This window comes from Somniosus microcephalus, chromosome 11 (assembly GCF_052327205.1).
Source record: "Somniosus microcephalus isolate GS21.2 chromosome 11, FLI_Smic_1.0, whole genome shotgun sequence".
NCBI classification, from domain to species: Eukaryota; Metazoa; Chordata; class Chondrichthyes; order Squaliformes; family Somniosidae; genus Somniosus; species Somniosus microcephalus.
In genome coordinates, this window is record NC_140997.1 from 192,360,871 (window position 1) to 192,383,723 (window position 22,853).

Here is a 22,853-nt window from a genome sequence, read left to right on the forward strand (position 1 = left end):
GCTTGGGTAAGGAAGAGTGTGAGAGAGATTTCTAATGCCTTTAGATTGAATCAGTCAACAGGGTTTCTACATTGACATTTTTTTTTAAAAAAACCACAGGTAACATGTCTTCCCCTATGTCCCATCATGTTAAACTTGTATAGAACCTTGGTTAGACCACACTTGGGAGTACTGTGCACAGTTCTGGTCTCGTTATAAAATGGATATAGAAGCATTGGAAAAGCTGTAAAAAAGATTTACAAGGATGATATTAGAATTGAGAGGTTATAACTATCAGGAAAGACTGAACACGCTGGGGCTCTTTTCTCTAGAAAAGGGAAGGCTGATAAGTGACCTGCTAGAGGTCTTTAAAATTATGAAGGGTTTCAATAGGGTAGACAGAGAAGATGTTTCCACTTGCAGGGGAGTCAATAACTAGGGGCCATAAATATAAGATAGTCACTAATAAATCCAATAGGGAATTCAGGGGAAACTTCTTTACCCAAAGAGTGGTAAGAATGTGGAACACGCTACATCAAGGAGTATATGAGGCAAATAGCATAGATGCATTTAAGGGGAAGCTAGATAAGCACGAGGGAGAAATCAATGAGTAAGTACTTATTTATAAACTACCTTGGCCACCATTGCTCATCTAAGGCATAAACAGCTAGTCCCCATCCATAGGGATTTAAAGAGAATTTACTACAAAACTTTCTTGCCTTTAATCCATCAACTATGTGGAGAAGCAATTTTTCAATATTCTACTTATAAAACAAACAAACACGCTACATCAAGGAGTATATGAGGCAAATAGCATAGATGCATTTAAGGGGAAGCTAGATAAGCACGAGGGAGAAAGGAATAGAAGGATATGCTAATAGGGTTAGATGAAGATGGGTGGGAGGAGGTTCATGTGGAGCAAAAATGCCGACATGGACCAGTTGGGCCGAATGGCCGGTTTCTGTGCTATAGACAGGGTCGCATCTGACTAACTTGACTTAAAAAAAACCTCCTCAAAAAATTCAAACAACGAGTGATGAGGGTTGTGCATTTGATGTAGTCTACATGGATTTTAGCAAGGCTTTTGACAAGGTCCCACATGGCAGACTGGTCAGAAAAGTAAAAGCCCAAGGCATTCAAGGGAAAGTGGTAAGTTGGATCCAAAATTGGCACAGTGGCAGGAAGGGTAATGGTCGACGGGTGTTTGTGTGACTGGAAAGCGGTTTCCAGTGGGGTTCCACAGGGCTCAGTACTAGGTCCCTTGCTTTTTGTGGTATATATCAATGCTTTAGACTTCAATGTAGGTGGCATGATTAAGAAGTTTGTAGATGATACAAAAATTGGCCTTGTGGTTGATAGTGCAGCCAGTACAGACACAATGGGCCGAATGGCCTCGTTCTGTGCCATAAATTTTTATGATTCTTCTATGAATCTAGACTCGATGTAACTTGTCAAAAATGAATGGAAAACAATCCATCGTAGTTTCCAAGAGGAAGCACTCAGGTTTGATTCAATTCGATCTCAAAATGTTGCCTTTAGCAATATTGTCACATTACTGTATAGCATTTTACTTAACATTGACAAATAGTTTCTTTTTCGACCTTTATACAGATTTTTTTTCTATACTCTCAAGCATACACCTCTATAGTGTAGTGTACAATAGTCTTACCTTAAACTGGGGCTTCTCAGAATTAAGCAGCACAACATCAATGAATAACCTGAAAGAGGGCAATGACACACAGGTCTAAGTTATTAAACAACTAACAAACAGATAATGAGCTTTATTAGGAGGATTTACATCAGTTGTACATTAAGTGACTGCTGTTATTCCTTAGCTCAGTAGGACCAAACAAACCCAGAGTATGCAAGCATTTAAAGAAAAATATTGCAATAGTTTCTTTTAAAATATAAATGAGTAAGTACTTATTTATAAACTACCTTGGCCACCATTGTTCATCTAAGGCATAAACAGCTAGTCCCCATCCATAGGGATTTAAAGAGAATTTACTACAAAACTTTCTTGCCTTTAATCCATCAACTATATGTGGAGAAGCAATTTTTCAATATTCTACTTATAAAACAAAAAAAAAATCCAGTTTGAAAATAGTAGCAAAAAGCTTGGGTTTCCATAGACAAGGCGCATACTCCAATACTTGGGAGTTTCTATTCTCTCTCATGCTAAGCTGGGAAGCAGTGACCGAGATCGATCACCTGCTCAATTAGAACTGCAGACCACATCTACCACCCATATATACTGCCAGTGACTATGAATGTCACGATGGTCCTCAAACTCTATGCCTTGGATCCTTCCAGGTCAGCACAGGGACATCTGCTGCTTCAGTCAGTTTGCTGTGTATAAACTTAATGCAGAGATGGTGGATACTTTATTTCACAGGGACCATGATTTCATTACCTTTCCTACCAACCATATGAGTCAGAACATTTCCACAGGTCTGCTGGCTTCCCCAGAGTCCAGGGCATCAATTGCGCTTAAGTGGCCACTTGAGCCCTCTGTTAAACAAAAGAACTTCTTCTCCATAAATATCCAGCTGGCCCTCAAACAGCAGCAGAGAATCATGCAAATGCTTTCCCAGCAGTTCCCATGATACCTTCATATTGAGGCAAACCCCTGTGCACCTATTATTTGAAACAGAAAAACAAGCAGCTTTCTGCTGGGAAAACAGGGCTATCCTGTGCAGCTGCCTCAAACCAACAACATACAGAACTGGATCACAGGTTCTATTACAAGGACAGTGATACAGCATATAACTGGTATCCTTAAGCAGTGTTTTGCATGCCTAGACTAATGTGGGGGTCCATACAGCACAGCGCCTCTCCCAGATCTCCAGAATAATTGAGATGAGATGTGCTTCACAATTTTGCTCTAAAATGAGACCAGACCATAAAGGAATAGACACACAATGGTCACCCCACAGCATAGAGGGAGGATGACGGCGATGATGAGCCAGCCACAGATCTGCCAATGCAGCAAGGAACAGTTGTGCAACATGCACAAATATAAAATGTCTTTGCACCAATATAAAATATGTCTTCGCACCAATCCTGGAATTGCAATAACAAAACCAACTGCAGATAGCTCTAGCCCTTAACAACATTTCTCCATTCCCACCCTGTTGTTCAGATAACATCTCTTGCTATGTAAATGTCTGATCTACCTTTACTCTCCAAAAGACTTCAGCACAAGATACAATGGCAAAGTATTCTTTTATACGTGTTATGAATATGTGCCAGTATGATTTGCGATGGTGCTTTCACCTTGCATTAATTTGCAATTCAGTGTAACCCTAACCACCCACTGCTCCTGTGTGATTTTCCTAATGGGAGGAGTAAGTATACTCGTTGGCTGGCTGGCTGCAGGGTTTAACTGCAAACGTGCTAGAATTCAGGTGGATGACACCTCTACTAGTTATGGGCACAGAGGGCATTCTATGTGATGCAATGTTGCCAGCTGCTGTGTCTGCGATCTCAACTGTCCAGTACCCAAAGATTGACGATCCAGAGGTGATGTTGATGGGGGAGCCAACCACCTCATCCAGGATAATGGCATGCATGACCCAGCTGGAGAGCATCCCTGATCTGTCCGAGGATAGAACAGTGAGCATCTGGGAGGTCAGCGAATCCTTGCCTCAAGATTGTCTAAAGCTCTTCCTAAGCATGTTGAAGTTGTATAAAAAGATAATTTGTAGATTGGTGCCGATACCTCCAAAGCAGCAGTTTCAGCAGTGAGGGATGCTCCTATGCTGACAAAGTCCAGTAGAGCAATGTCACACATTCCACAGCAGACTGAAGTGCAAACGTTCCTTCCTCCATGGCTTCACAGAGGACAGTTGACACCTCCAGAATGCTTCTAAGACCTTAGTGTGTTTTTGCACAGAGACATCCTCCTCAGCTAGCATTCTTCATTTATAAGCAAAGCCTCATGGAGTCTGAATCCCCAGGTGCTGTAGCAGGGCCAGGTTTCAGGCTGGACCTCTGCCTAGCACATTCCTGGACTTGGGTAGCCAATATCACTTGCTCTTCCTCACCTGTGCATAGTATCATCCTGTGCTCACACATCTAATTCACTACCCCCACTGTCCATATACGGGTGTCATTGTGTTGGTACTAGGAAGCAATGGCAGGGGCTACACCCCGTTTCTTCATTTGTGTAGGACAGTGTTAGTATGTAAAATTATGGTAGCACACTGCAGCCATTGCACAGTGTTTACAGTGATACAGCAGGTTAGTCTGAGATTCAGCTGTGCTGCATTACTTTACATAAACATAATGGCCCGTATTTTCCGATCGCAGGCCTCCCGCAAGCGGAGGCCCCCGATCTGGAAAAATCTACGCCCTTACCGGAGGGCTCCTGGGACGCACACGCTTCAAATGCGCAGGGCCCACGTATCCCAGAAGTGCATGTAGTTCGCAGTGTCCCTGGGATCACGTGGGCCATGGGGAGCCAATCAAAGAAGGGAATCTCCCTTCATACACTTGACAGGAGGACCTGTCAAATATATGAATGGAGATCACCCCAAAAACATAGTAACACTTGAAAAAAAAAATTTTAAATCACATTTTAAAAGTGACTTGAAAGTCCAATAAATTAACTATTTTAGATATAAGTTTAATTTTTTGAAAAAAATTAAGTTTTTTATGGGGCTAAAAATAAACTTACCTTTTTTAAAGTATTTTTTACATGATAAATCAGTGGAATTTAAAAAAAAAAAAAAGCAGCTTTTTTCAACTCTTATCCTGGTAAAAGCAAGCCTTACGCCTGCTTTTACCAGGTGTAAGAATTGTAAGGGTTTTCTGCGGGCAGAGGGTCTCCAAAAAGCAGAACTATCCACCCGCAGAGGCCCTTCTCCAGGGCAAGCGGAGGATCTGTCAAGACCATTCTTGACAGATAGGAAATACTGGTTTTCAGCACATGCCTGAAACCAGCATTTTCGATGTCCCTACAGGTGGATACACAGCGCGTACCCACCCGTAGGGAATCGGAATATCTGGGCCAATGTATGAGGGTCCTAGCCATTATCTCTGCAGTGGCCTCCACTTTCGCCATCCCTTACATGCTCTCAATTCCAATTATCTCCATGGTAGCCTCCTTGAAATGTTATGGGGTCTACATTCCCTTGGTTGTTTCCCAGTGAAGGTTTCTTCCCTCCTACTGAATGCCATCTTATCAAGCAAGTAGGAAAAAAAGGATTAAAGAATTCACAATGTCAGGGAGCTGCTTAATTTGTGTGGCACTGAAATATTGGGTATGCATGGCCAAGACAATGCTGAATAAAGTGGCTAACTGGAAAGTCTCTTGCTGTGCACAAAGTATTTCCAGTGTACTTATGATATACCTATCAATTCGTCCAATAAAAAGCGACGAGTTAGGAACGTAACTAAAGGTTTTTATTGACTAAATAACAGAGCCCACCCTCGTGGGTGATCGGGTCCAACAAGGAGGAATACCAGCCAGTCGACTACCTTTATACCTGGGCAGGTAGGTGGAGCCATGGGCGGAGTCGGAGGTGGTCAGCCCAGGTATAACAGCGCGACAAGAGGCGACCTCGTATCGTGATACAACAGTGATAACGGTGATAACAATACAACAGTGATAACTATAGTGTAACGATAAAAGTGGTTTACCACATTCACCCCTTGTTTAGATTTGAGTCCGGCGGGGTGAAGTGTACTACCAGTTCTGGTATGTCAGTCTGTCCGGAGGCCTCGTAAGCCTCTCCGATCGTCGCAGCGGCGGTGCTGCATTATCCGGTGTTAGTGCTGGTGTCTGCGTGGTCGGCGAAGGCTCGTGGGGCATGCCGTCTACCTGGGCTGGAATTGGGGGGGTGGTGGGGGGGGGTAAAGGTGGTGTCTCCGGAGTGCCCGAGGGTGCGAGGTCTCGTAAGGAGACAGTGTCCTCCCGCCCGTCTGGGTAAGCCACGTAGGCGTACTGGGGGTTGGCGTGCAGGAGGTTCACCCTTTCGACCAGGGGGTCTGTTTTATGGGCCCTCACGTGCTTTCGCAGCAAGACGGGCCCCGGAGAGGTCAGCCAGGTTGGTAGAGTGGTTCCCGTAGTCGACTTCCTGGGGAAAACAAACATTCGTTCATGGGGGGTGGCATTAACGGCAGTGCAAAGTAGTGACCGGATGGAGTGCAGCGCTGTCGGGAGGACTTCCTGCCAGCGGGAGGTTGGGAGGCCCTTAGACTTTAAGGCTAAGAGGACGGCCTTCCATACCGTCGCGTTCTCTCTTTCCACCTGGCCGTTCCCTTGGGGGTTGTAGCTGGTGGTCCTACTTGCTGCAATACCTCTCGCTAGTAGGAACTGACGGAGTTCCTCGCTCATGAAAGAGGAGCCCCGGTCACTATGTATATAGTTTGGGAACCCGAACAAGGCGAAGAGGTCGTTCAGGCATTTAATGACCGTGGTACTGGTCATGTCTGGGCAGGGGAAGGCAAAGGGGAAACGGGAGTACTCATCAACAATGTTGAGGAAGTACACATTACGGTCAGAGGACGGGAGGGGCCCCTTAAAGTCGATGCTCAGGCGCTCGAAGGGGCGGGTGGCCTTGATCAGGCTTGCTCTGTCCGGCCTAAAGAAGTGCGGTTTGCACTCGGCGCAGGTCTGGCAGTTCCTGGTTATGGTCCTGACCTCCTCGATGGAGTAGGGCAGGTTGCGGGCCTTAATGAAGTGGTAAAGTCTGGTGACCCCGGGGTGGCAGAGGTCGTTGTGGAGGGTCTGAAGTCTATCACTTTGCGCGCTGGCGCATGTAATTCGTGACAGAGCATCGGGGGGTTCGTTCAGCTTACCTGGCCGGTACAAGATATCATAATCGTAGGTGGAGAGCTCGATTCTCCACCTCAAGATCTTGTCATTCTTGATTTTGCCCCTCAGCTTGTTATTAAACATAAAAGCGACCGAACGTTGGTCGGTAAGGAGGGTAAATCGTTTGCCTGCCAGGTAGTGCCTCCAGCGTCGTACCGCCTCCACAATCGCCTGGGCCTCCTTCTCGACCGACGAGTGTCGGATCTCAGGGCCCTGTAGGGTCCTTGAGAAGAAGGCCACCGGTCTCCCCTCCTGGTTAAGGGTGGCGGCTAGGGCGAAGTCGGATGCATCGCTCTCGACTTGGAAGGGGATGGACTCATCCACTGCGTGCATAGTGGCCTTGGCAATGTCTCCCTTAATGAGGGAGAAGGCTGCGCACGCTTCCTCCGTAAGGGGGAAGGATGTGGACTTCATGAGGGGTCTGGCTTTGTCCGCATAATTGGGCACCCATTGGGCATAGTAGGCGAAGAGCCCCAGGGTTCTCTTAAGTGCCTTAGGGCAGTGGGGGAGGGGTAGCTCCATGAGGGGGCGCATTCTTTCGGGGTCGGGGCCGATGAGTCCGTTCTCTACTACACAGCCAAGGATGGCAAGGCGCGAGGTGTTAAACACACATTTCTCCTTATTGTAGGTGAGGTTCAGCCGTTGGGCTGTACGGAGGAATTTCTCCAGATTCACGTCGTGGTCCTGCCGGTCGCGGCCGCAGATGGTGACGTTATCTAGGTAGGGGAATGTGGCCTGCAGTCCGTTCTGGTCAACCATCCGGTCCATCTCCCTTTGGAAGACCGAGACCCCGTTGGTGACACCGAAGGGGACCCTAAGGAAGTGGTATAGGCGCCCATTCGCCTCGAAGGCGGTGTACTGGCGGTCCTCGGGGTGGATAGGGAGTTGGTGGTAGGCCGACTTAAGGTCGATGGTCGAGAATACGCGGTATTGTGCAATCTGATTGACCATGTCAGATATGCGGGGAAGGGGGTATGCGTCCAGCTGGGTGTATCTGTTTATGGTCTGGCTGTAGTCGATGACCAGGCGATTTTTATCGCCGGTCTTAACGACCACGACCTGGGCACGCCAGGGGCTGTTGCTCCCCTCGATGATGCCCTCCTTCAGGAGACGCTGCACCTCAGAGCTAATGAAAGCTCTGTCCCCAGCGCTGTACCGCCTGCTCTTGGTAGCGACGGGTTTGCAGTCGGGGGTGAGGTTAGCGAACAGGGAAGGTGGCGGCACCTTGAGGGTGGATAGGCTGCAGGTGTTACGCGGTGGGCGGTTTAACCTTCGCTGGTTGTCGACTGTGAGTGGGGGGAGGGGTCCACCGTATGCTAGGGTTACACTTTGGAGGTGGGATTGGAAGTCCAGCCCTAGTAGGACGGCAGCGCAGAGCTGGGGGAGGACGAGGAGTTTAAAGTTTTTATACTCTGTACCCTTAACCGACAAGGTCACAGCACAGTAGCCGCTAATGTCCGTGGCGTGGGACCTCGATGCCATCGAGATTCGGTTGCGCGTTGGCAGGACAGGGAGGGAGTAGTGGCTCACCGTGTCTGGGTGGATGAAGCTCTCCGTGCTTCCGCTGTCGAACAGGCAGGTCGTGGCATGGCCGTTTACTTTGATGTCCATCATCGACTTGGACAGGTGGTGTGGGCGGGCTTGATCCAGAGTGACGGAGGCTAGCGTGTAGGTAAGCGAGTCGTTGTCGTCTGCAGGCGAGGCGGTCGTCGGGTCCGGGGGTCCGGTGGCAGTCGGGCGTGGTGGGTAAAATGGCGTCTCCCACGAGGTAGGACAAAATGGCGGAGAAGATGGCTGCCCCCATAACTCACATGAGGCACTATTGGGGTCGGTTGCCTTGATCAAAGATGGCCGCCCCCATGACTCACGTGTGGGGATACTGGCCTCAGTTGCCGTGAAAGAAGATGGCCGCCCCCACAGTTCGCATGAGGCACTGCTGGCCTCTGAAGATCCGCTCCTGCAGGCCTTAGAGAAGTGGCCTTTCTTCCTGCAGGTTGTGCAGGTAGAGTTCCTGGCTGGGCAGCGCGACCTCGGGTGCTTCTCCTGGCCGCAAAAGAAGCAGCCGGCGGCCCGATCGCGGGTGCCCGATGTCGGAGCCGGTACCGGGGGTGGCGGGCCCGGTCGGGTCCGGGACGCCGACGCTGAGGTAGGTCCCGGGGGCGGCGCTGCGAAGGGTATTGCGGTAGGGGTCGGGCCCGAGTCCCAGGGTCGCGAGCAGTACCTGGAAAACGCCTCCTGGTCCTGATGGGCCACCTCCAGGGAGAGAGCGAGGGCTTCAGCTTTGTCCAGGTCGAGGTCTTTAGCTTCAAGCAGTCTTTGCCGTGAGTAGTCGGACCGTAGGCCTTTCACAAAGGCATCGCGGATATTATCTTCCGTATTTTCAACAGCCGTCACCGCTTTAAAGTCACAGTTCCTGCCGAGTGCTCTTAGCGCCCGTAAAAATTCAGCTACAGACTCTCCTGGCTGTTGCGGGCGGGATCTTAGGAGGTGCCTGGTGTACATGTAATTTACCGGGCTGCGGTACTGCTGTTTCAGTAGGTTGATAGCGGCCTCGTACGTAGTCGTGTCCTGTATGAGTGCGTATACTCTCGGGCTCGCTTGGGCGTTCAGAAGTCTTAGTTTGGATCTCTGCGGGGCGCCGGATTCTTCCAGGTAGGATTCGAAGCAGTCCAGCCAGTGTTTGAAGTTGAGGGCTGCGTTTGCTGCCTGTGGGTTTAGATCCAGGTACGGTGGTTTGAGGGCTTGCAGCCAAGCCGGCTGGTGTGGCTGTGCTTCTGGGAGGGCTTCTGGCTGGCCAGTAGTAGACATCTTTAAAATTTAGTCAATAAAATTGATATACCTATCAATTCGTCCAATAAAAAGCGACGAGTTAGGAACGTAACTAAAGGTTTTTATTGACTAAATAACAGAGCCCACCCTCGTGGGTGATCGGGTCCAACAAGGAGGAATACCAGCCAGTCGACTACCTTTATACCTGGGCAGGTAGGTGGAGCCATGGGCGGAGTCGGAGGTGGTCAGCCCAGGTATAACAGCGCGACAAGAGGCGACCTCGTATCGTGATACAACAGTGATAACGGTGATAACAATACAACAGTGATAACTATAGTGTAACGATAAAAGTGGTTTACCACAACTTACAAGTTTGCTATTTCACAAACTGTACTCTTGGCATTTAAGGAACTCTAGCAGTGTTCCAATGTGTTAATGTCAGCAGCGCAATGGTTAATATCATTATACTATACTGCATGAAGCAGCAGCAAGAGAGAGGTTGGCCTGGCATCATTTTTACTCATGCTCATTTGTGACAAGTGCTGAGCATAGAAAGCAATCCCTCGGACAAACCTTGGTTGATCTCTTCAAATCGGTCATCTTTTTTCTCACTTTTTCAAGTCCTGCAGATTCAGGAAACTCCATTCATCACAGTAATTTCTTCCCATTCTTGGAAACCCAGGCAATTCTGGGAGAGGGATGGTACCCTCTCAGCCATATATGGTTTCTCTGTCCTCTCACTCTGAACCAGTGCCTGGTTATCAAAGCAGCTCTTCCTCTGCTTTCTGTGCTCTGTGCCCATTCGGAAATCACTGGCCACAATCACGTACTGCTTCTGTATGCGTTTTAATCTAATTTCAAAGCTCAGCAAGGCCCTTGAAATAATGATTAAGCACAGATTGCGAGAGCGCTGAAGTGCACTGACTATAATGCATGGCCAAAACAGGGAGATCACGAGTTCAGGCACATGCTCAGAATTACATACAAACCAAAGTCAATGCACGGTTAAGTACCTTGTGAAGTAGTAACTCCCACACTCTAGTTTTTTTTTTAAACCACTTCTACCAGATGTTAAAGCCAAAAAGTACAGGGTGAAATACAATAAAAAAATCAATGCCTTGCAATTTAGTAAATATACATAATTAGTGCAAATTTATATTAAGTAGAAAAAACACCAAATTTGTTTGATTTTTCTATTTACATTTGTTAAAAGAGAAGCATTAAAACAATGTACATCAAATAATGCTAAATATCAATTAAAATGAATTGCATCTTACAGTTTAGTATAATTGGTTTTCCATAAAATCTAAGTGTTGATCATTAGCTTGCTGAGTTTTACAAAATGCATGCACTAATACGTCAGTAGGGAGTCACTTGCAGTCAACCCCAAGCAGTGTATGGCTCAAGGACAACTTTCAGAAATGCTCGAACGCAGCACTATAGGGTAGATCGATGCCCACGATTTCCTATATTGTGAGCTCCTGATTTCGATCATGTCCCACAGCTTCATTGCAGTCCTTTGAATTCTGTTGGACAGCAATACTGACTCTCAGCTCGACAGCTGGGAAGGCCATGAATTGAAGCCGAGACACATTGATCAGGTAGTTAGTCAAGGGCAGAAGTGACCACAAGTAGCTATACACCAACGTTATAGACAGTGCATTTCTGTGTTAGTTTGAGAATGCACATTTTGTTTCAAGAGCAGTACTGCATTTATTTGTGTTATTGATCGTGTTGAGATTGTCAGACTGATCTACACATGGTTTGTACTTGAAAGTTTTGAGAGTTTGCAAAACAAGCAAGCTCAGAACAGTTCAACCCATAAATCTACATAGTAACATTAAACCAACAAAGCAAACCCTTGGCCACACAGCTCCCATTTTATCATACACTTGAAGAATGCTGCATTGCTGTGCAAATATCCTAAAGCAGGAAGACTAAACCAATGTGGTTTTTCACTTACGGTGTCTCTAACAGCTGGGCAATTGTTGGCATGCTTGTTTTCCAGGCTTCTGCAGAAAGGATAGACTGCAACACAGATACTGTGAAGAAAAGAAAGTTCAGATTTCATTCTCAAGAATCATACTGTTCCTTGCACCCTTTTGATTTAGTCAAAGCAACCAACAAAACCCAAGTTTTTTTTAAAAAAAGGTATGCAACTGAAAAACTGTGCAGCACATAGTACGTTTACCTTATAGATTAATACCTCATCTATAGTAGGAAATAGGAACTAAAGTCAATGGGAATCAAGGGGAAAACTCTCCATTGGTTGCAATCATACCTAGCAGAAAGGAAGTTGGCTGTGGCTGTTGGTCATTCATCTCAATCACATGACATCACTGCAGGAGTTCCTCAGGGCAGTGTCCTAGGCCCAACCATCTTCAGCTGTTTCATCAATGACCTTCCCTCCACCATAAGGTCAGAAGTGGGGATGTTCGCTGATGATTGCACACTGTTCAGCACCATTCGAGACTCGTCAGATACTGACGCAGTCCGTGTCCATACGCAGCAAGACCTGGACAACATTCAGACTTGTGTGGTGCGAATGTTACTTGCCACTTGTCAGCCCAAGTGCCAAGCAATGACCATCTCCAACAAGCGAGACTCTAACCATCTCCTCTTGACATTCTATGGCATTACCATCGCTGAATCCCCCACTATCAACATCCTGGGGGGTTACCATTGATCAGAAACTGAACTGGGCCAGCCATATAAATACTGTGGCTACAAGAGCAGGCCAGAGGCTGGGAATTCTGCAGCGAGTGTCTCACCTCCTGACTTCCCCAAAGCCTTTCCACCATCTACAAGGCACAAGTCAGGAGTGTGATGGAATACTCTCCACTTGCCTGGATGAGTGCAGCTCCAACAACACTCAAGAAGCTCGACACCATTCAGGATAAAGCAGCCCGCTTGACTGGCACTCCATCCACCACCTTCAACATTCACTCCCTCCACCACCGGCGCACTGTGGCTGCAGTGTGTACCATCTACAAGATGCACTCCAGCAACTCGCCAAAGCTCCTTCAACAGCACCTTCCAAACCCACGACCTCTACCACTTAGAAGGACAAGGGCAGCAGACGCATGGGAACATCACCACCTACAAGTTCCCCTCCAAGCCACACACCATCCTGACTTGGACCTGTATCACCGTTCCTTCACTGTCGCTGGGCCAAAATCCTGGAACTCCCTTCCTAACAGCATTGGACTGCAGCGGTTCAAGGCGGCGGCTCACCACCATCTTCTCAAGGGCAATTAGGGATGGGCACTAAATGCAGGCCTAGCCAGCCAGCGATGCCCACATCCCATCAATGAATAAAAAAAACAAAAATGGATAATTCAGTTGTTTGCAACTAATAGAATCATAGAAATTACAGTACAGAAAGAGGCCATTCGGCCCATCACATCTGTGCTGGTGCTCACGCTTCAACTGGTGTTTTCTCAGCCCGCCTTGAAAAAGACGAGAGAGGCATGCACAAAAGACATGAATAGCCGGCTCAAGGGGCTATACTCTGGCACATAAGGGAAGTTGGATCGATTTACCACAGTGACCGACACCATGACCACCAGACAGTATCGACAGCAGACTCGAATTTGTAACACCGCTACACAAATTGATCCAGTACTGAACTGACAAGCTCAGTATGATACGAATGTTAACATTACGACCCATTTGAAATTCAACAATTGCTGAGTGGATAAATACACCACATGGTATAGCCCTGGGCCCTAAAGACCAATAATCCCTGGCCCATGCGGAGTTAAATCGCTCTCAACTGGAGTAGTAGTAAAGCTGATTCAATTGGCCTCAGTTTCCCCAGGCTGGGAAGCAGGAAATACTTGGCAGTGGCCTTGCTCTTGATCATTATCTAAGGATTCTCCTGCTCGAATTGGATGCATGAATATCAGGTGAAGACAGGCTCAGATCCTACAGTCAAGTAGCTTGCTGATATTCACTGTGTAAGGATACAATTGAAGAATGGTTTTGGGCACTGTTACCACCATGGACTGTACCCAAAATAAGTCGCAGCCTCTAGGAAAGGAGCAGTATGGGTGGAGAAAATGGAGAGGTGAAACATTTATTTAAATACCTATGAAAACCCCCAAAAATTTTGTCATAGTCATACCTCTTAAATGATCGTAACATTTAAAGCTTGCTGTTAAAATTTGTAGCTAACTGCAGCTACAAACGCCGCTGCTGAGGCACTCTGAGTTCACAATGACTGCCTGCCCCAGAAGTGTGTCCAAAATTAATGCTATTTCAAGTTACTTGCCCCAAGAATAACAAAATTGCTAAATAAAATATTATGGCAGAAAACAAATGTGAACGATTCTGAAGCTATAGCTCATTTAGTTCTGTACTCACGACTACACCAAGTGAATAACATTTAGAATAAGAAATTGTCCCAGTTGTCATTCTCACTCAAAATAAACACACGATACCATGTGGGCAGAAATCTGGCATCCTATGTAAATACAAATGTACTTAACCCTATAATACACCAGCAACAAAATTGGAAGAATATGACAGTTGTATGCCATGACTGCACAATTTCGTGGCCTTAGGATTATGAATAGTGGTTTGAACGTAGTTTGTGATGGTTGCAAGAATACTTTTATGATTTCAGACATTTAAGTTCGAGAATGTTTTGCTTTTTCTGTAACTTTAATGAAGAGAGTGACAGCAGCTGTGTGATACTGTACCACTTGATACACCTGCCCAAAATAGTCCCAACACCAGTCTGGATATCACACTCACTGTATAAAGTTATTTTGGACTCACAAAGCTCTATCATCCAATGTGCAATATAAATGACTTCATTCACATTACATCACTTTTGTCTTATTAATTCTTGGGATGTGGGCATCGCTGGCAAGGCCGGCATTTATTGCCGATCCCTATTTGCCTTGAGAAGGTGGTGGTGAGCCGTCTTCTTGAACCCCTGCAACCAGTGTCGTGAAGGTGCTCCCACAATGCTGTTGGGTAGGTAGTTCCAGGATTTCAACCCAACAATAAAGGAACGACAAAATATGTCCAAGTCAGGATGGTGTGAGACTTGAAGGGGAACTTAGAGGTGGTGGTGTTCCCATGCATCTGCTGCCCATGTCCTTTTGGGTGATGGAGGTCGCAGGATTGGGAGCCATTGCCTAAGAAGCCTTGGTGAGTTACTGCAGTGCATCCTGTCGATAGTACACACTGCAGCCACAGTATGCTGGTGGTGGAGGGGGTGGAAGTTACAACTGGAGAGTTTGCCCGCCCCCCACCCCCAATATCTATTGACTTCAGTTTTACTAGGTCTCCTTAATGCCATACTCTGTCGAATGCTGCCTTGATGCCAAGGGCAGTCACTTCCACCTCACCTCACCTCGCCTCTGGAATTCAGCTCTTGTGTCTGCGTTTGGACCAAGGCTGTAATGAGATCTGGAACAGTGAGAGACAAAAAAAAATTGGCTTTTCCTGAGTTCAGCAATTAGTATTTGCTGCCCGAGTGCTGTACTGTTATTAGGAGACCTAGTGAAATTGGCTTGAAATCATCAATGAGCCCACTGTAAGGGAGATGATTTTACACAAAGCTGACATTTAAGCACTCTCGGGTTTATGACTGTATTCTACAATGTACAGAAAACTTTGGTTTATCCGGAGGTTAACTGTCCGGAATGCTCGATCCACCGGCAAAAATCAGGAGCCGTTTCGTTAGGTTTTTTTTCTTTTCGTTGCTTTTTTTCCCCCACCAGTCAGGCTCTGCAAGGTCTCGCTGAAGCTGTTGCTAAGATACAGAGACGCTTGCAAGGTACGGCCGACTGTTTAGAAGCTGTTAAACAGGGTTTGTTGCCAGATACATTAGCGCTGGTTTGTCCGGCAGTTTTGATGGGACGGCAACAGCTCGGTCCCGTCGGTGCCGGATATCACAAAGTTTCCTGTACGTTGTTTCTTAATACTGTTGGTCGCAGTAACTATCAATGATGTCACCAGCAGTCACAGTTTAACCAAAAAAAGCAAAACAGATAGAAATGGCAGACTAAGTGGTACATGCTGGGTTATTATCCACCCAAACGAATAGTGGTTACAAACTTGCTAATTGCATTTTTAACAACTCCAGCTGGTAGACTTTTCCTGATTACTAGGTGAAATATATAAAAACAGCCTGTATGCAGTTTGCAGTGGTGCCTCTGGAGGAGCTAGAAAAATAATTTTAGGAGGGTTCAGACTGGGGGCAATAATGCTACCTGATTTGCCTAATGGCATTTTACCAGAGTCAGAGCTGCCTGGGGGCAGTAGTGTTGCAAGATATGTACAGCGCAAATCTTGTTCTACATATGCTACAACCTCATCAGCTTTTAAGTTAAGTTTTAAGAGATCAGAATTAGGTAAAAGTATTTTAATTAAATGGTACCATGTCATCAGCACAATGCAACATTTCAAAATGCTTTGATAACTAAAGGTTAAGTGATCTGCATTCTGACAAGGTGGTCAAGAACATACCCAACACTAGGATAATGGAAGCAAGACAAATGGATGCAGAACATTTAGCAGCAATCTTCCTTCTCCATGTGTACATGCCTAAAAATACTGACAAGCTTAAAAATCACAGGAGCTCATAGTATAATGATTGAACTTAGAAAGAATCTAAATTCAAGCTTGTAGGGGAAAATATGCACAGTAATATCAACTAAGACACATTAACCAGGATTGTAAAACATGTTAGTAATAATCAATAAATTCTAACCTATATCTGATGAGGGAGCAGATGGGAAGCTGTCCACTGGCACTGAATCCGGTGGCCTCCCATAAGTCATTTCATAAAGTAAGTGGCCAAAGGAATACACATCAATAGCTTCTGTAGTCTGTAAAGTACACATATTTACAGAACAAATTTATTAAACATGCCAAATGTGATAATCAAATATTGCAATGTGAAAATTAAGCATATTTTTCACTTTCTAAAAGATCCCAGCCAGGGACAGGACAACAAAGGAAGATGATACAGCTGACTCACCCCTCCAATTTCCCCTTTGTCCTTATTTCTAGGGAAGCCCCTTCACCCCGCTCCTCTAGGCTGACATCGTCTCCAGAAATCAAGAGCTTCACATGCAGAGAATCAAAATCTGAACACAAATCTTGCTACTCTATGGGAAGCCACCTCCAGCCCACCTGCACACAGGAATTTGTAGATCATTTTGCAAGAAACATTTCCCCAAATATCTGAATGAAAGATTAAGTAATTGCTACTTCAACCTTTAAAATGCAAGAAAAGATTTGTCTTTTCAAACATCAACAGTAAAAAATATCTAAATTAATTTGCATTTGTTAATTCAATTTGACAAACTATGGGGGTGAAATTCAATTTTGGTGGGAATGCAAAATGGGCAGTAGCGAATCGGCCACCCATTACACAACCCGCCCGGTTTTCCTTTTCATTGACTGAATGGGTGGCGTGCACAACAGGTGGCCGATTCGTTACTGCCCGTTTTATACCTCTGCTGAAGTTGAATTTCACCCCCTTATATCCTCCGGAGGCAACAATGTTTTATCAACTTATTTGCGAAACTGTCCTAATCAGTCTCAGAATAATAAACTAGTCTTGTGGCCATTGTGAATTTGGGTTTGGACCTTTGTGTGAAAGAGGATCCAGTCTTCACAGCAAAACAAAAAAAAAAAGTATTTTTAGGTTTAACCTATTATTATGAACAATAATGAATTTTAAATTTATTCCAATTTCTTAGTCCACAAAATTGTAATTGTTTTGTAGTCAACAACCCAAAAGGATAAAAAAAACTTCAACCCCAGTCTTAACTGGCATTAAATCTCACCTGCCCTGAGTGAACTGCACCAGTTCTAATGCCTGGCTGCTAGATAAAGCACTTCTTTAGTAGCAGAGGAAAAGCTAAGACTAACTGTACCCTGTAAAAGTGCCTTCTTTAGATAACCTAAGCAGTATGAATAACTGAAGATTTGCTCAGCACTTCCAACTGGAAGAGAAAGCGATGCAATACAAACCAGCTTTAAAGAATCAAAACTTTTATTTACACTGAGAAGGACAGTGAATACTCACATTGATTTTTCTGGACTGTGTGTAATAAGATCTATAATAGCTGGGCAATCCTAGCAATGAGTTTTCTAAATCCAGTAATTTACATGCATCTCCATCAAGCATCACATTTGAAGGGTGAAGATGTCCATATGGAATTCTTTTTTCGTGAAGAAACTTCAAGACCTGGAATCAAAATCAAACTGATCACCAAGGTGTGCACTTACCAAAACAAAAAACAATACACAAATGTCAAGTAGAATTGTTTTAAGGAACATTAAATGGGGTTAATGACAGACAGATGTAGATTTACCTCCAGTATTTGTCTCCCAAAAGTTTTGATCTGTTGAAGGTCAAGCCCTTGACTTTTCTTAGGGCTGCAGTATTTCTTCATAAAAGGATCTTTTGGTTTAGCCTTTATGCAAAATAAATTACATTTAACAGAATTACAATTTATCTGTGGTTAATTATCACATTTTGGAATGCTCTAAGCGATCCAAAGAATAGACATATTATTGGTTTGTGATTGATGGCATTCTTAGCAAAGCAGCAGCTGAGTGATTATGGCCTGGTGTGTTAAGGGCCGAACAGTTAGTATTGGATATTCTTTGTAACCAAATATAAACCGAATTAGATACAACTACTTTATAAGTATGGCTTACCATGATGGAAAATATAGTTAAATCTATTTAAAAAGAGAACAGAGATGCTCTGTACTCTATATTCATAATTATTTAAAATCCAAATTAAATATTTTTATATAAACAAGTTTTTGTAAATTTATTCAGTCTTTTACAAGTGTATACTTCAGAACATTCAAATACCTTGGTTAACCAACATGGAGATAACCAGTCTCTATAAATCAACCAATCAGTAACATTTGAAGATCTGCAAGGTTAATGGCTTTTAGATTTCTCTAATCTTACTGAATCACCACTTTACAGTTTCACCAGTAGATAATGAATGCATAATATTGCTCGCAATGAAATCCGAGTGAACTGCAATATGGAAATGCTATTCAGTGAGGTCCACAATATATCAGCTTTGAACGGTTAATCATGTACACAATTCTTTATTACATCATTAAATTATTTTCAGCATGCCATTTCTTCTTTCGATATCCTCATCAACCATGCAGCATAACCAAAAGATGGCTCTCCAGAGATTAACTGTTTAATATGACTGTCTTTTCAATTACATATTAGTTAATAAATGAGTGTGTTTCAGGCCCACACACCAGCTCAGTTACTGATCAACTTTGCAGTTGAGCAGAACTTCAAACTTGGTCATAGATTTCTGGAGGGAAAAAAAACAGGCCAAAAGCAATTTCTAGGCCATTATACTGCAATATTGTGATACCCTTAGTCGCTGTTGGCAGAAGAAAGTTAAAAGTATCAATGTTCAGACAAAAATCACATTCTGTTTCTGAAAATTCTGGCAGGAAATATCTTAAACAGAAAAACATTTAGACTAATTTATTATTTGCTATTTAATGGGACGTACCTTGCAGATATAATCTCTTAGTGTTCCTTTCTCATTATACATTCGGATTACGAGTCCTGAAGATTCACTAGCTGTGGCAAATGTGACAGGATAGATATACGGGTGCTAGAGGTTAAAATAAAAACAAAGTCTTTCTCAGACCAGAATTCAACTCACACTGAATCAGAGGTTTACCAGCAGCTTCGTAGTTAAAAAAAGGTCTATTATTGACCCCTTCCCCTAATGGCTTAAAGGTCAAATCAAGGTGTTGCACCATACAGAAGAGGTCCCAGATCTGATCATTGGTTGCTGCTAATGAAGCCTATCATAGCTAGCGCATTGCCAGAAAGGGTTTGGGGGGGGGGGGGGGGGGGGAAAAGAGAGGAGGGGAAGAGAAGGGCAAGGGAGACCCAAAATTGGTCTAGAGGGGAAAAAGCCATAAGAGTTCCCACCTCTGATCTAGCAACCTGGGAAGTACACATGCATGCATGTCAGGTGAGAATTGGGCTTCACTTTGATGTACCTGATATTAAATAGCCCACCAATGGTTAATGAGGAGAAAACTGAAGGGAAAAAAATCACCTGGGAGAAGTTAGAAATATTTAAACTAGAATTTTCACTTTTTGGTTTTGAACTGGTCAAGCCTTTTGGGGAGCAGCATCATATGGTCTCGCGAAACAGCTCTAAAAGGCTCCGGAAGCATGGGTACGAACCGTACTAATACAAAAGCAAAATACTGCGGATGCTGGAAATCTGAAATAAAAACAAAGTGGTGGAAGTACTCAGTAGGTCGACGAAAGGTCATCGACCTGAAACGTTAACTCTGTTTCTCTCTCCACAGATGGTGCCTGACCTGCTGAGTATTTCCAGCATTTTCTGTTTTTATTTAAGAAACTGTACAATATTGATTGGAGTATAATATGGGCAGCTGAGAACAGAAGAGATAGAAGCCAGGAGCTATCAAGAAATTTCAATCACAGTTTTTAAAATGAATCTTCTTCACAGAAATAACTTTTCATCTAAACAATCAATTTGAAATGGAAGGGCTAATGGGAACAACATTAATTTTGCAAATGTGTATTTTTACTTTATCTGTATCTTGCTGGCCAATAGGAACTTCACAACGTTAGATATTGTGACTAGTAAGTTGGTTTTAATTGTCTAATTACTCAGTAAAAATGTTGATAAAACAATGGAAAACCTATTGATTATCTTATGAAGCACAGGGGATTCTCTTCAGCAGAACAGATCTCCCTTAGCTGGCAGAAGTTTGCATTTTTTTTTTGCTTTCTTTCTTTCACTTCTCCATCAATTTCTCAGAAGCATCAAGTTGGTATTGTGGGAATCAGCCAAATCTTTTAGTGACAATTTGTTCTCAAACCTCTCATTCCTTTCTTCTCTTACCTCTCTCATTTCCCCTTCTTCCCAGTTTAGTAACAAGAAAGTATTTCACTTAAAATCCGCAAAGGAGCCTTCCATTTAGCGTTGCAGCCAAGATGTGGTGAAATGTGGCCACTTAAGGCAGTAAGCAAACTGCCTCTGAATTGAAGCCCAAGTATGTATGACAGTTTGATTCTAATGTTTGCTGGTCAAGTACAACAGTAGTTATACTATCACAAATTAACTGTAAATGTCAATAGCCCAAAACTTCATAGCCCTCATTTTGCATTGAATTGGTTTTGTAATGATTACTTACAGACCAAGAAGACAAAAGCTTCATTGCTGACTGAAGATCTTTATCAGACAGAAACATATCAGGGCCAAGGTCAGCCTGCAAAACAGATCACAAGACAAATAAAGGTGAAGACCATTGAATCCATCTCAGCGCATCCATCCAGAAACACCTAAAGGGCCCCTCACCGTCAGCCGTAGCATCAAACTATCTCTTAAATGATTCCAATGCTCCTCCAATTGTAGCCGATCAAGTTCAAACTTGAATAAACTATATTAAAGTCAAAAACTCCACATAAAAGTCAACCTACTGAACAGAATCACAAGTATAGGTCATGATCTTCCATACTACAGGTAGACTATCCTTTATCCGAAAACCTCGGGACCAGCCGAGTTTCGGATAAAGGAGAATTTCGGATTTCGGAAGGTGGGTCAGCAGGGGTCCGCGGGGGGGTCGGCGGGGGGTCGTGCGCACGACTTACGCTGACACTCAGCGTAAGTCAGTCGGGGTCGGCGGGGTCCGCGGGGGGGTCAGTGGTTGTCGGGGCTGGCGGTTGTCGGGGCCGGCGGGGTCCGCGGGGGGGGTCGGCGGTTGTCGGGGCCGGCGGGGGGGGGGTCGGCGGTTGTCGGGGTCGGAGGTTGTCGGGGCCGGCGGGGTCCGCGGGGGGGTCGGCGGTTGTCGGGGCTGGCGGGGTCGGCGGTTGTCGGGGCCGGCGGGGGGGTCGGCGGTTGTCGGGGCCGGCGGGGTCCGCGGGGGGGTCGGCGGTTGTCGGGGCCGGCGGGGTCGGCGGTTGTCGGGGCCGGCGGGGTCCGCGGGGTGGGGGGGGGGGGGTCGGCGGGGGGTCGTGCGCACGACTTACCCTTTATCTGAACTTCCGAAACCGGAACCCTCTAAAAACCCGAAGGTTTTTTCGTTCGTACGCACGACTTACGCTGAACGAAAAAACCTTCGGTTTTTAGAGGGTTTCGATTTTCGGAAGTCCGGATAAAGGGTAGTCTACCTGTAATATATAAAATATATTACAACTTACGTCAGCGCACACTTCAACTGTCAACTTTTCCATTATAAATTCTCTCATCCACATTTACAATAGAAACTGCCTATGTCAACTTGTTGTGCTGTAATTACACACTCCATCCATTGGAGGTGATGTTTACTTATCTAATAAAATTAATCCCCATTGTTATTCAGGAAATATTAAAGACAATGCAAAGATTGCAGATAAAACACACAGTGCAATGTCTGAGCAATTGTTAATTATAAATAAATCTCTAAAACCACACATCAATTCTTGACCTGACACCAGAGAGTTAAGCTTATCCAGTGCGACTTTCACATCCTAGGCCCTGTACTACTTTATGTTCAAATCAGAGACACACTTGCATGAATAGGCTTTTTGAATTATGTTCAATGGAACTTAGTGAAAAAATCCAGACAGCCTCAATCCACAACTAGCAACATTCTTGCTGTTGCACACAGAGGAGCTTTGCTAATGAATCCTGTATAACAGCGTGCAGTTCAAACTCCAGTTCTCTTGCATATTATGTCTAAGATGCCATTACACAAAATGTGCTACAGTAGAGTGAAATTAATAAAATTATGACTTAAGTATCTCATCTTTCCAAGTCAGACTTACCCAACTTAATACCTGTCGTTCTTTGGGCTGATCTTTACTTTTTATTAAAAGGTGCCGTTTTCTTAATCTCCAACCTTAAAAAAAAAAATATTAATGCTTTAGGTTTTCTTATATCTGAAGTGATCACTACCTGAAATAAATAGCATCTACAAATATGAATGAAAACAATGCGTGCGTTCCAAACACAGTACAATACAAATTTTTAAAACTGCACAGTAATAATCTGAAACTACTATACTTCAAAACTTTAGTATTCTCGACAATTACATTCCATCAAAATGAACTCTATCCAATCACATTGCAGACAAAAAATTCCAAGCTATACCTGACATGACATTCAGGCTTAGACTGAGAGAAAAGCTTCTGATAATAATGCTTTATTAAATATGAATTCTGAGGTGGGTGGATCATTGTATGCTCTTTGGTATAAAATGGCAAAGAGATTACCTGCAAAAACCTGGCTTCA

General features: G+C 44.5%; 1 protein-coding gene across 3 annotated transcripts in view; it reads right to left on the reverse strand.

The window, feature by feature from the left end:
* The window catches only part of pxk (PX domain containing serine/threonine kinase), a 71,403-nt gene that overhangs the window by 31,479 nt on the left and 17,071 nt on the right, over positions 1 to 22,853 (reverse strand). For all 3 annotated transcript variants that reach the window (XR_015080036.1, XM_086001554.1, XM_086001553.1), the window contains exons 3-10: positions 22,388 to 22,461; positions 20,776 to 20,850; positions 19,101 to 19,205; positions 17,911 to 18,012; positions 17,622 to 17,783; positions 16,296 to 16,413; positions 11,532 to 11,610; positions 1,649 to 1,697 (exon numbers count right to left, since the gene is read on the reverse strand). Coding sequence is in view for 2 of the 3 variants with exons in the window: in XM_086001554.1 (XP_085857680.1) it covers positions 1,649 to 1,697; positions 11,532 to 11,610; positions 16,296 to 16,413; positions 17,622 to 17,783; positions 17,911 to 18,012; positions 19,101 to 19,205; positions 20,776 to 20,850; positions 22,388 to 22,461 (764 nt within the window). In the remaining variant the exon portion in view is untranslated. The remainder of the gene's footprint in view (positions 1 to 1,648; positions 1,698 to 11,531; positions 11,611 to 16,295; positions 16,414 to 17,621; positions 17,784 to 17,910; positions 18,013 to 19,100; positions 19,206 to 20,775; positions 20,851 to 22,387; positions 22,462 to 22,853) is intronic.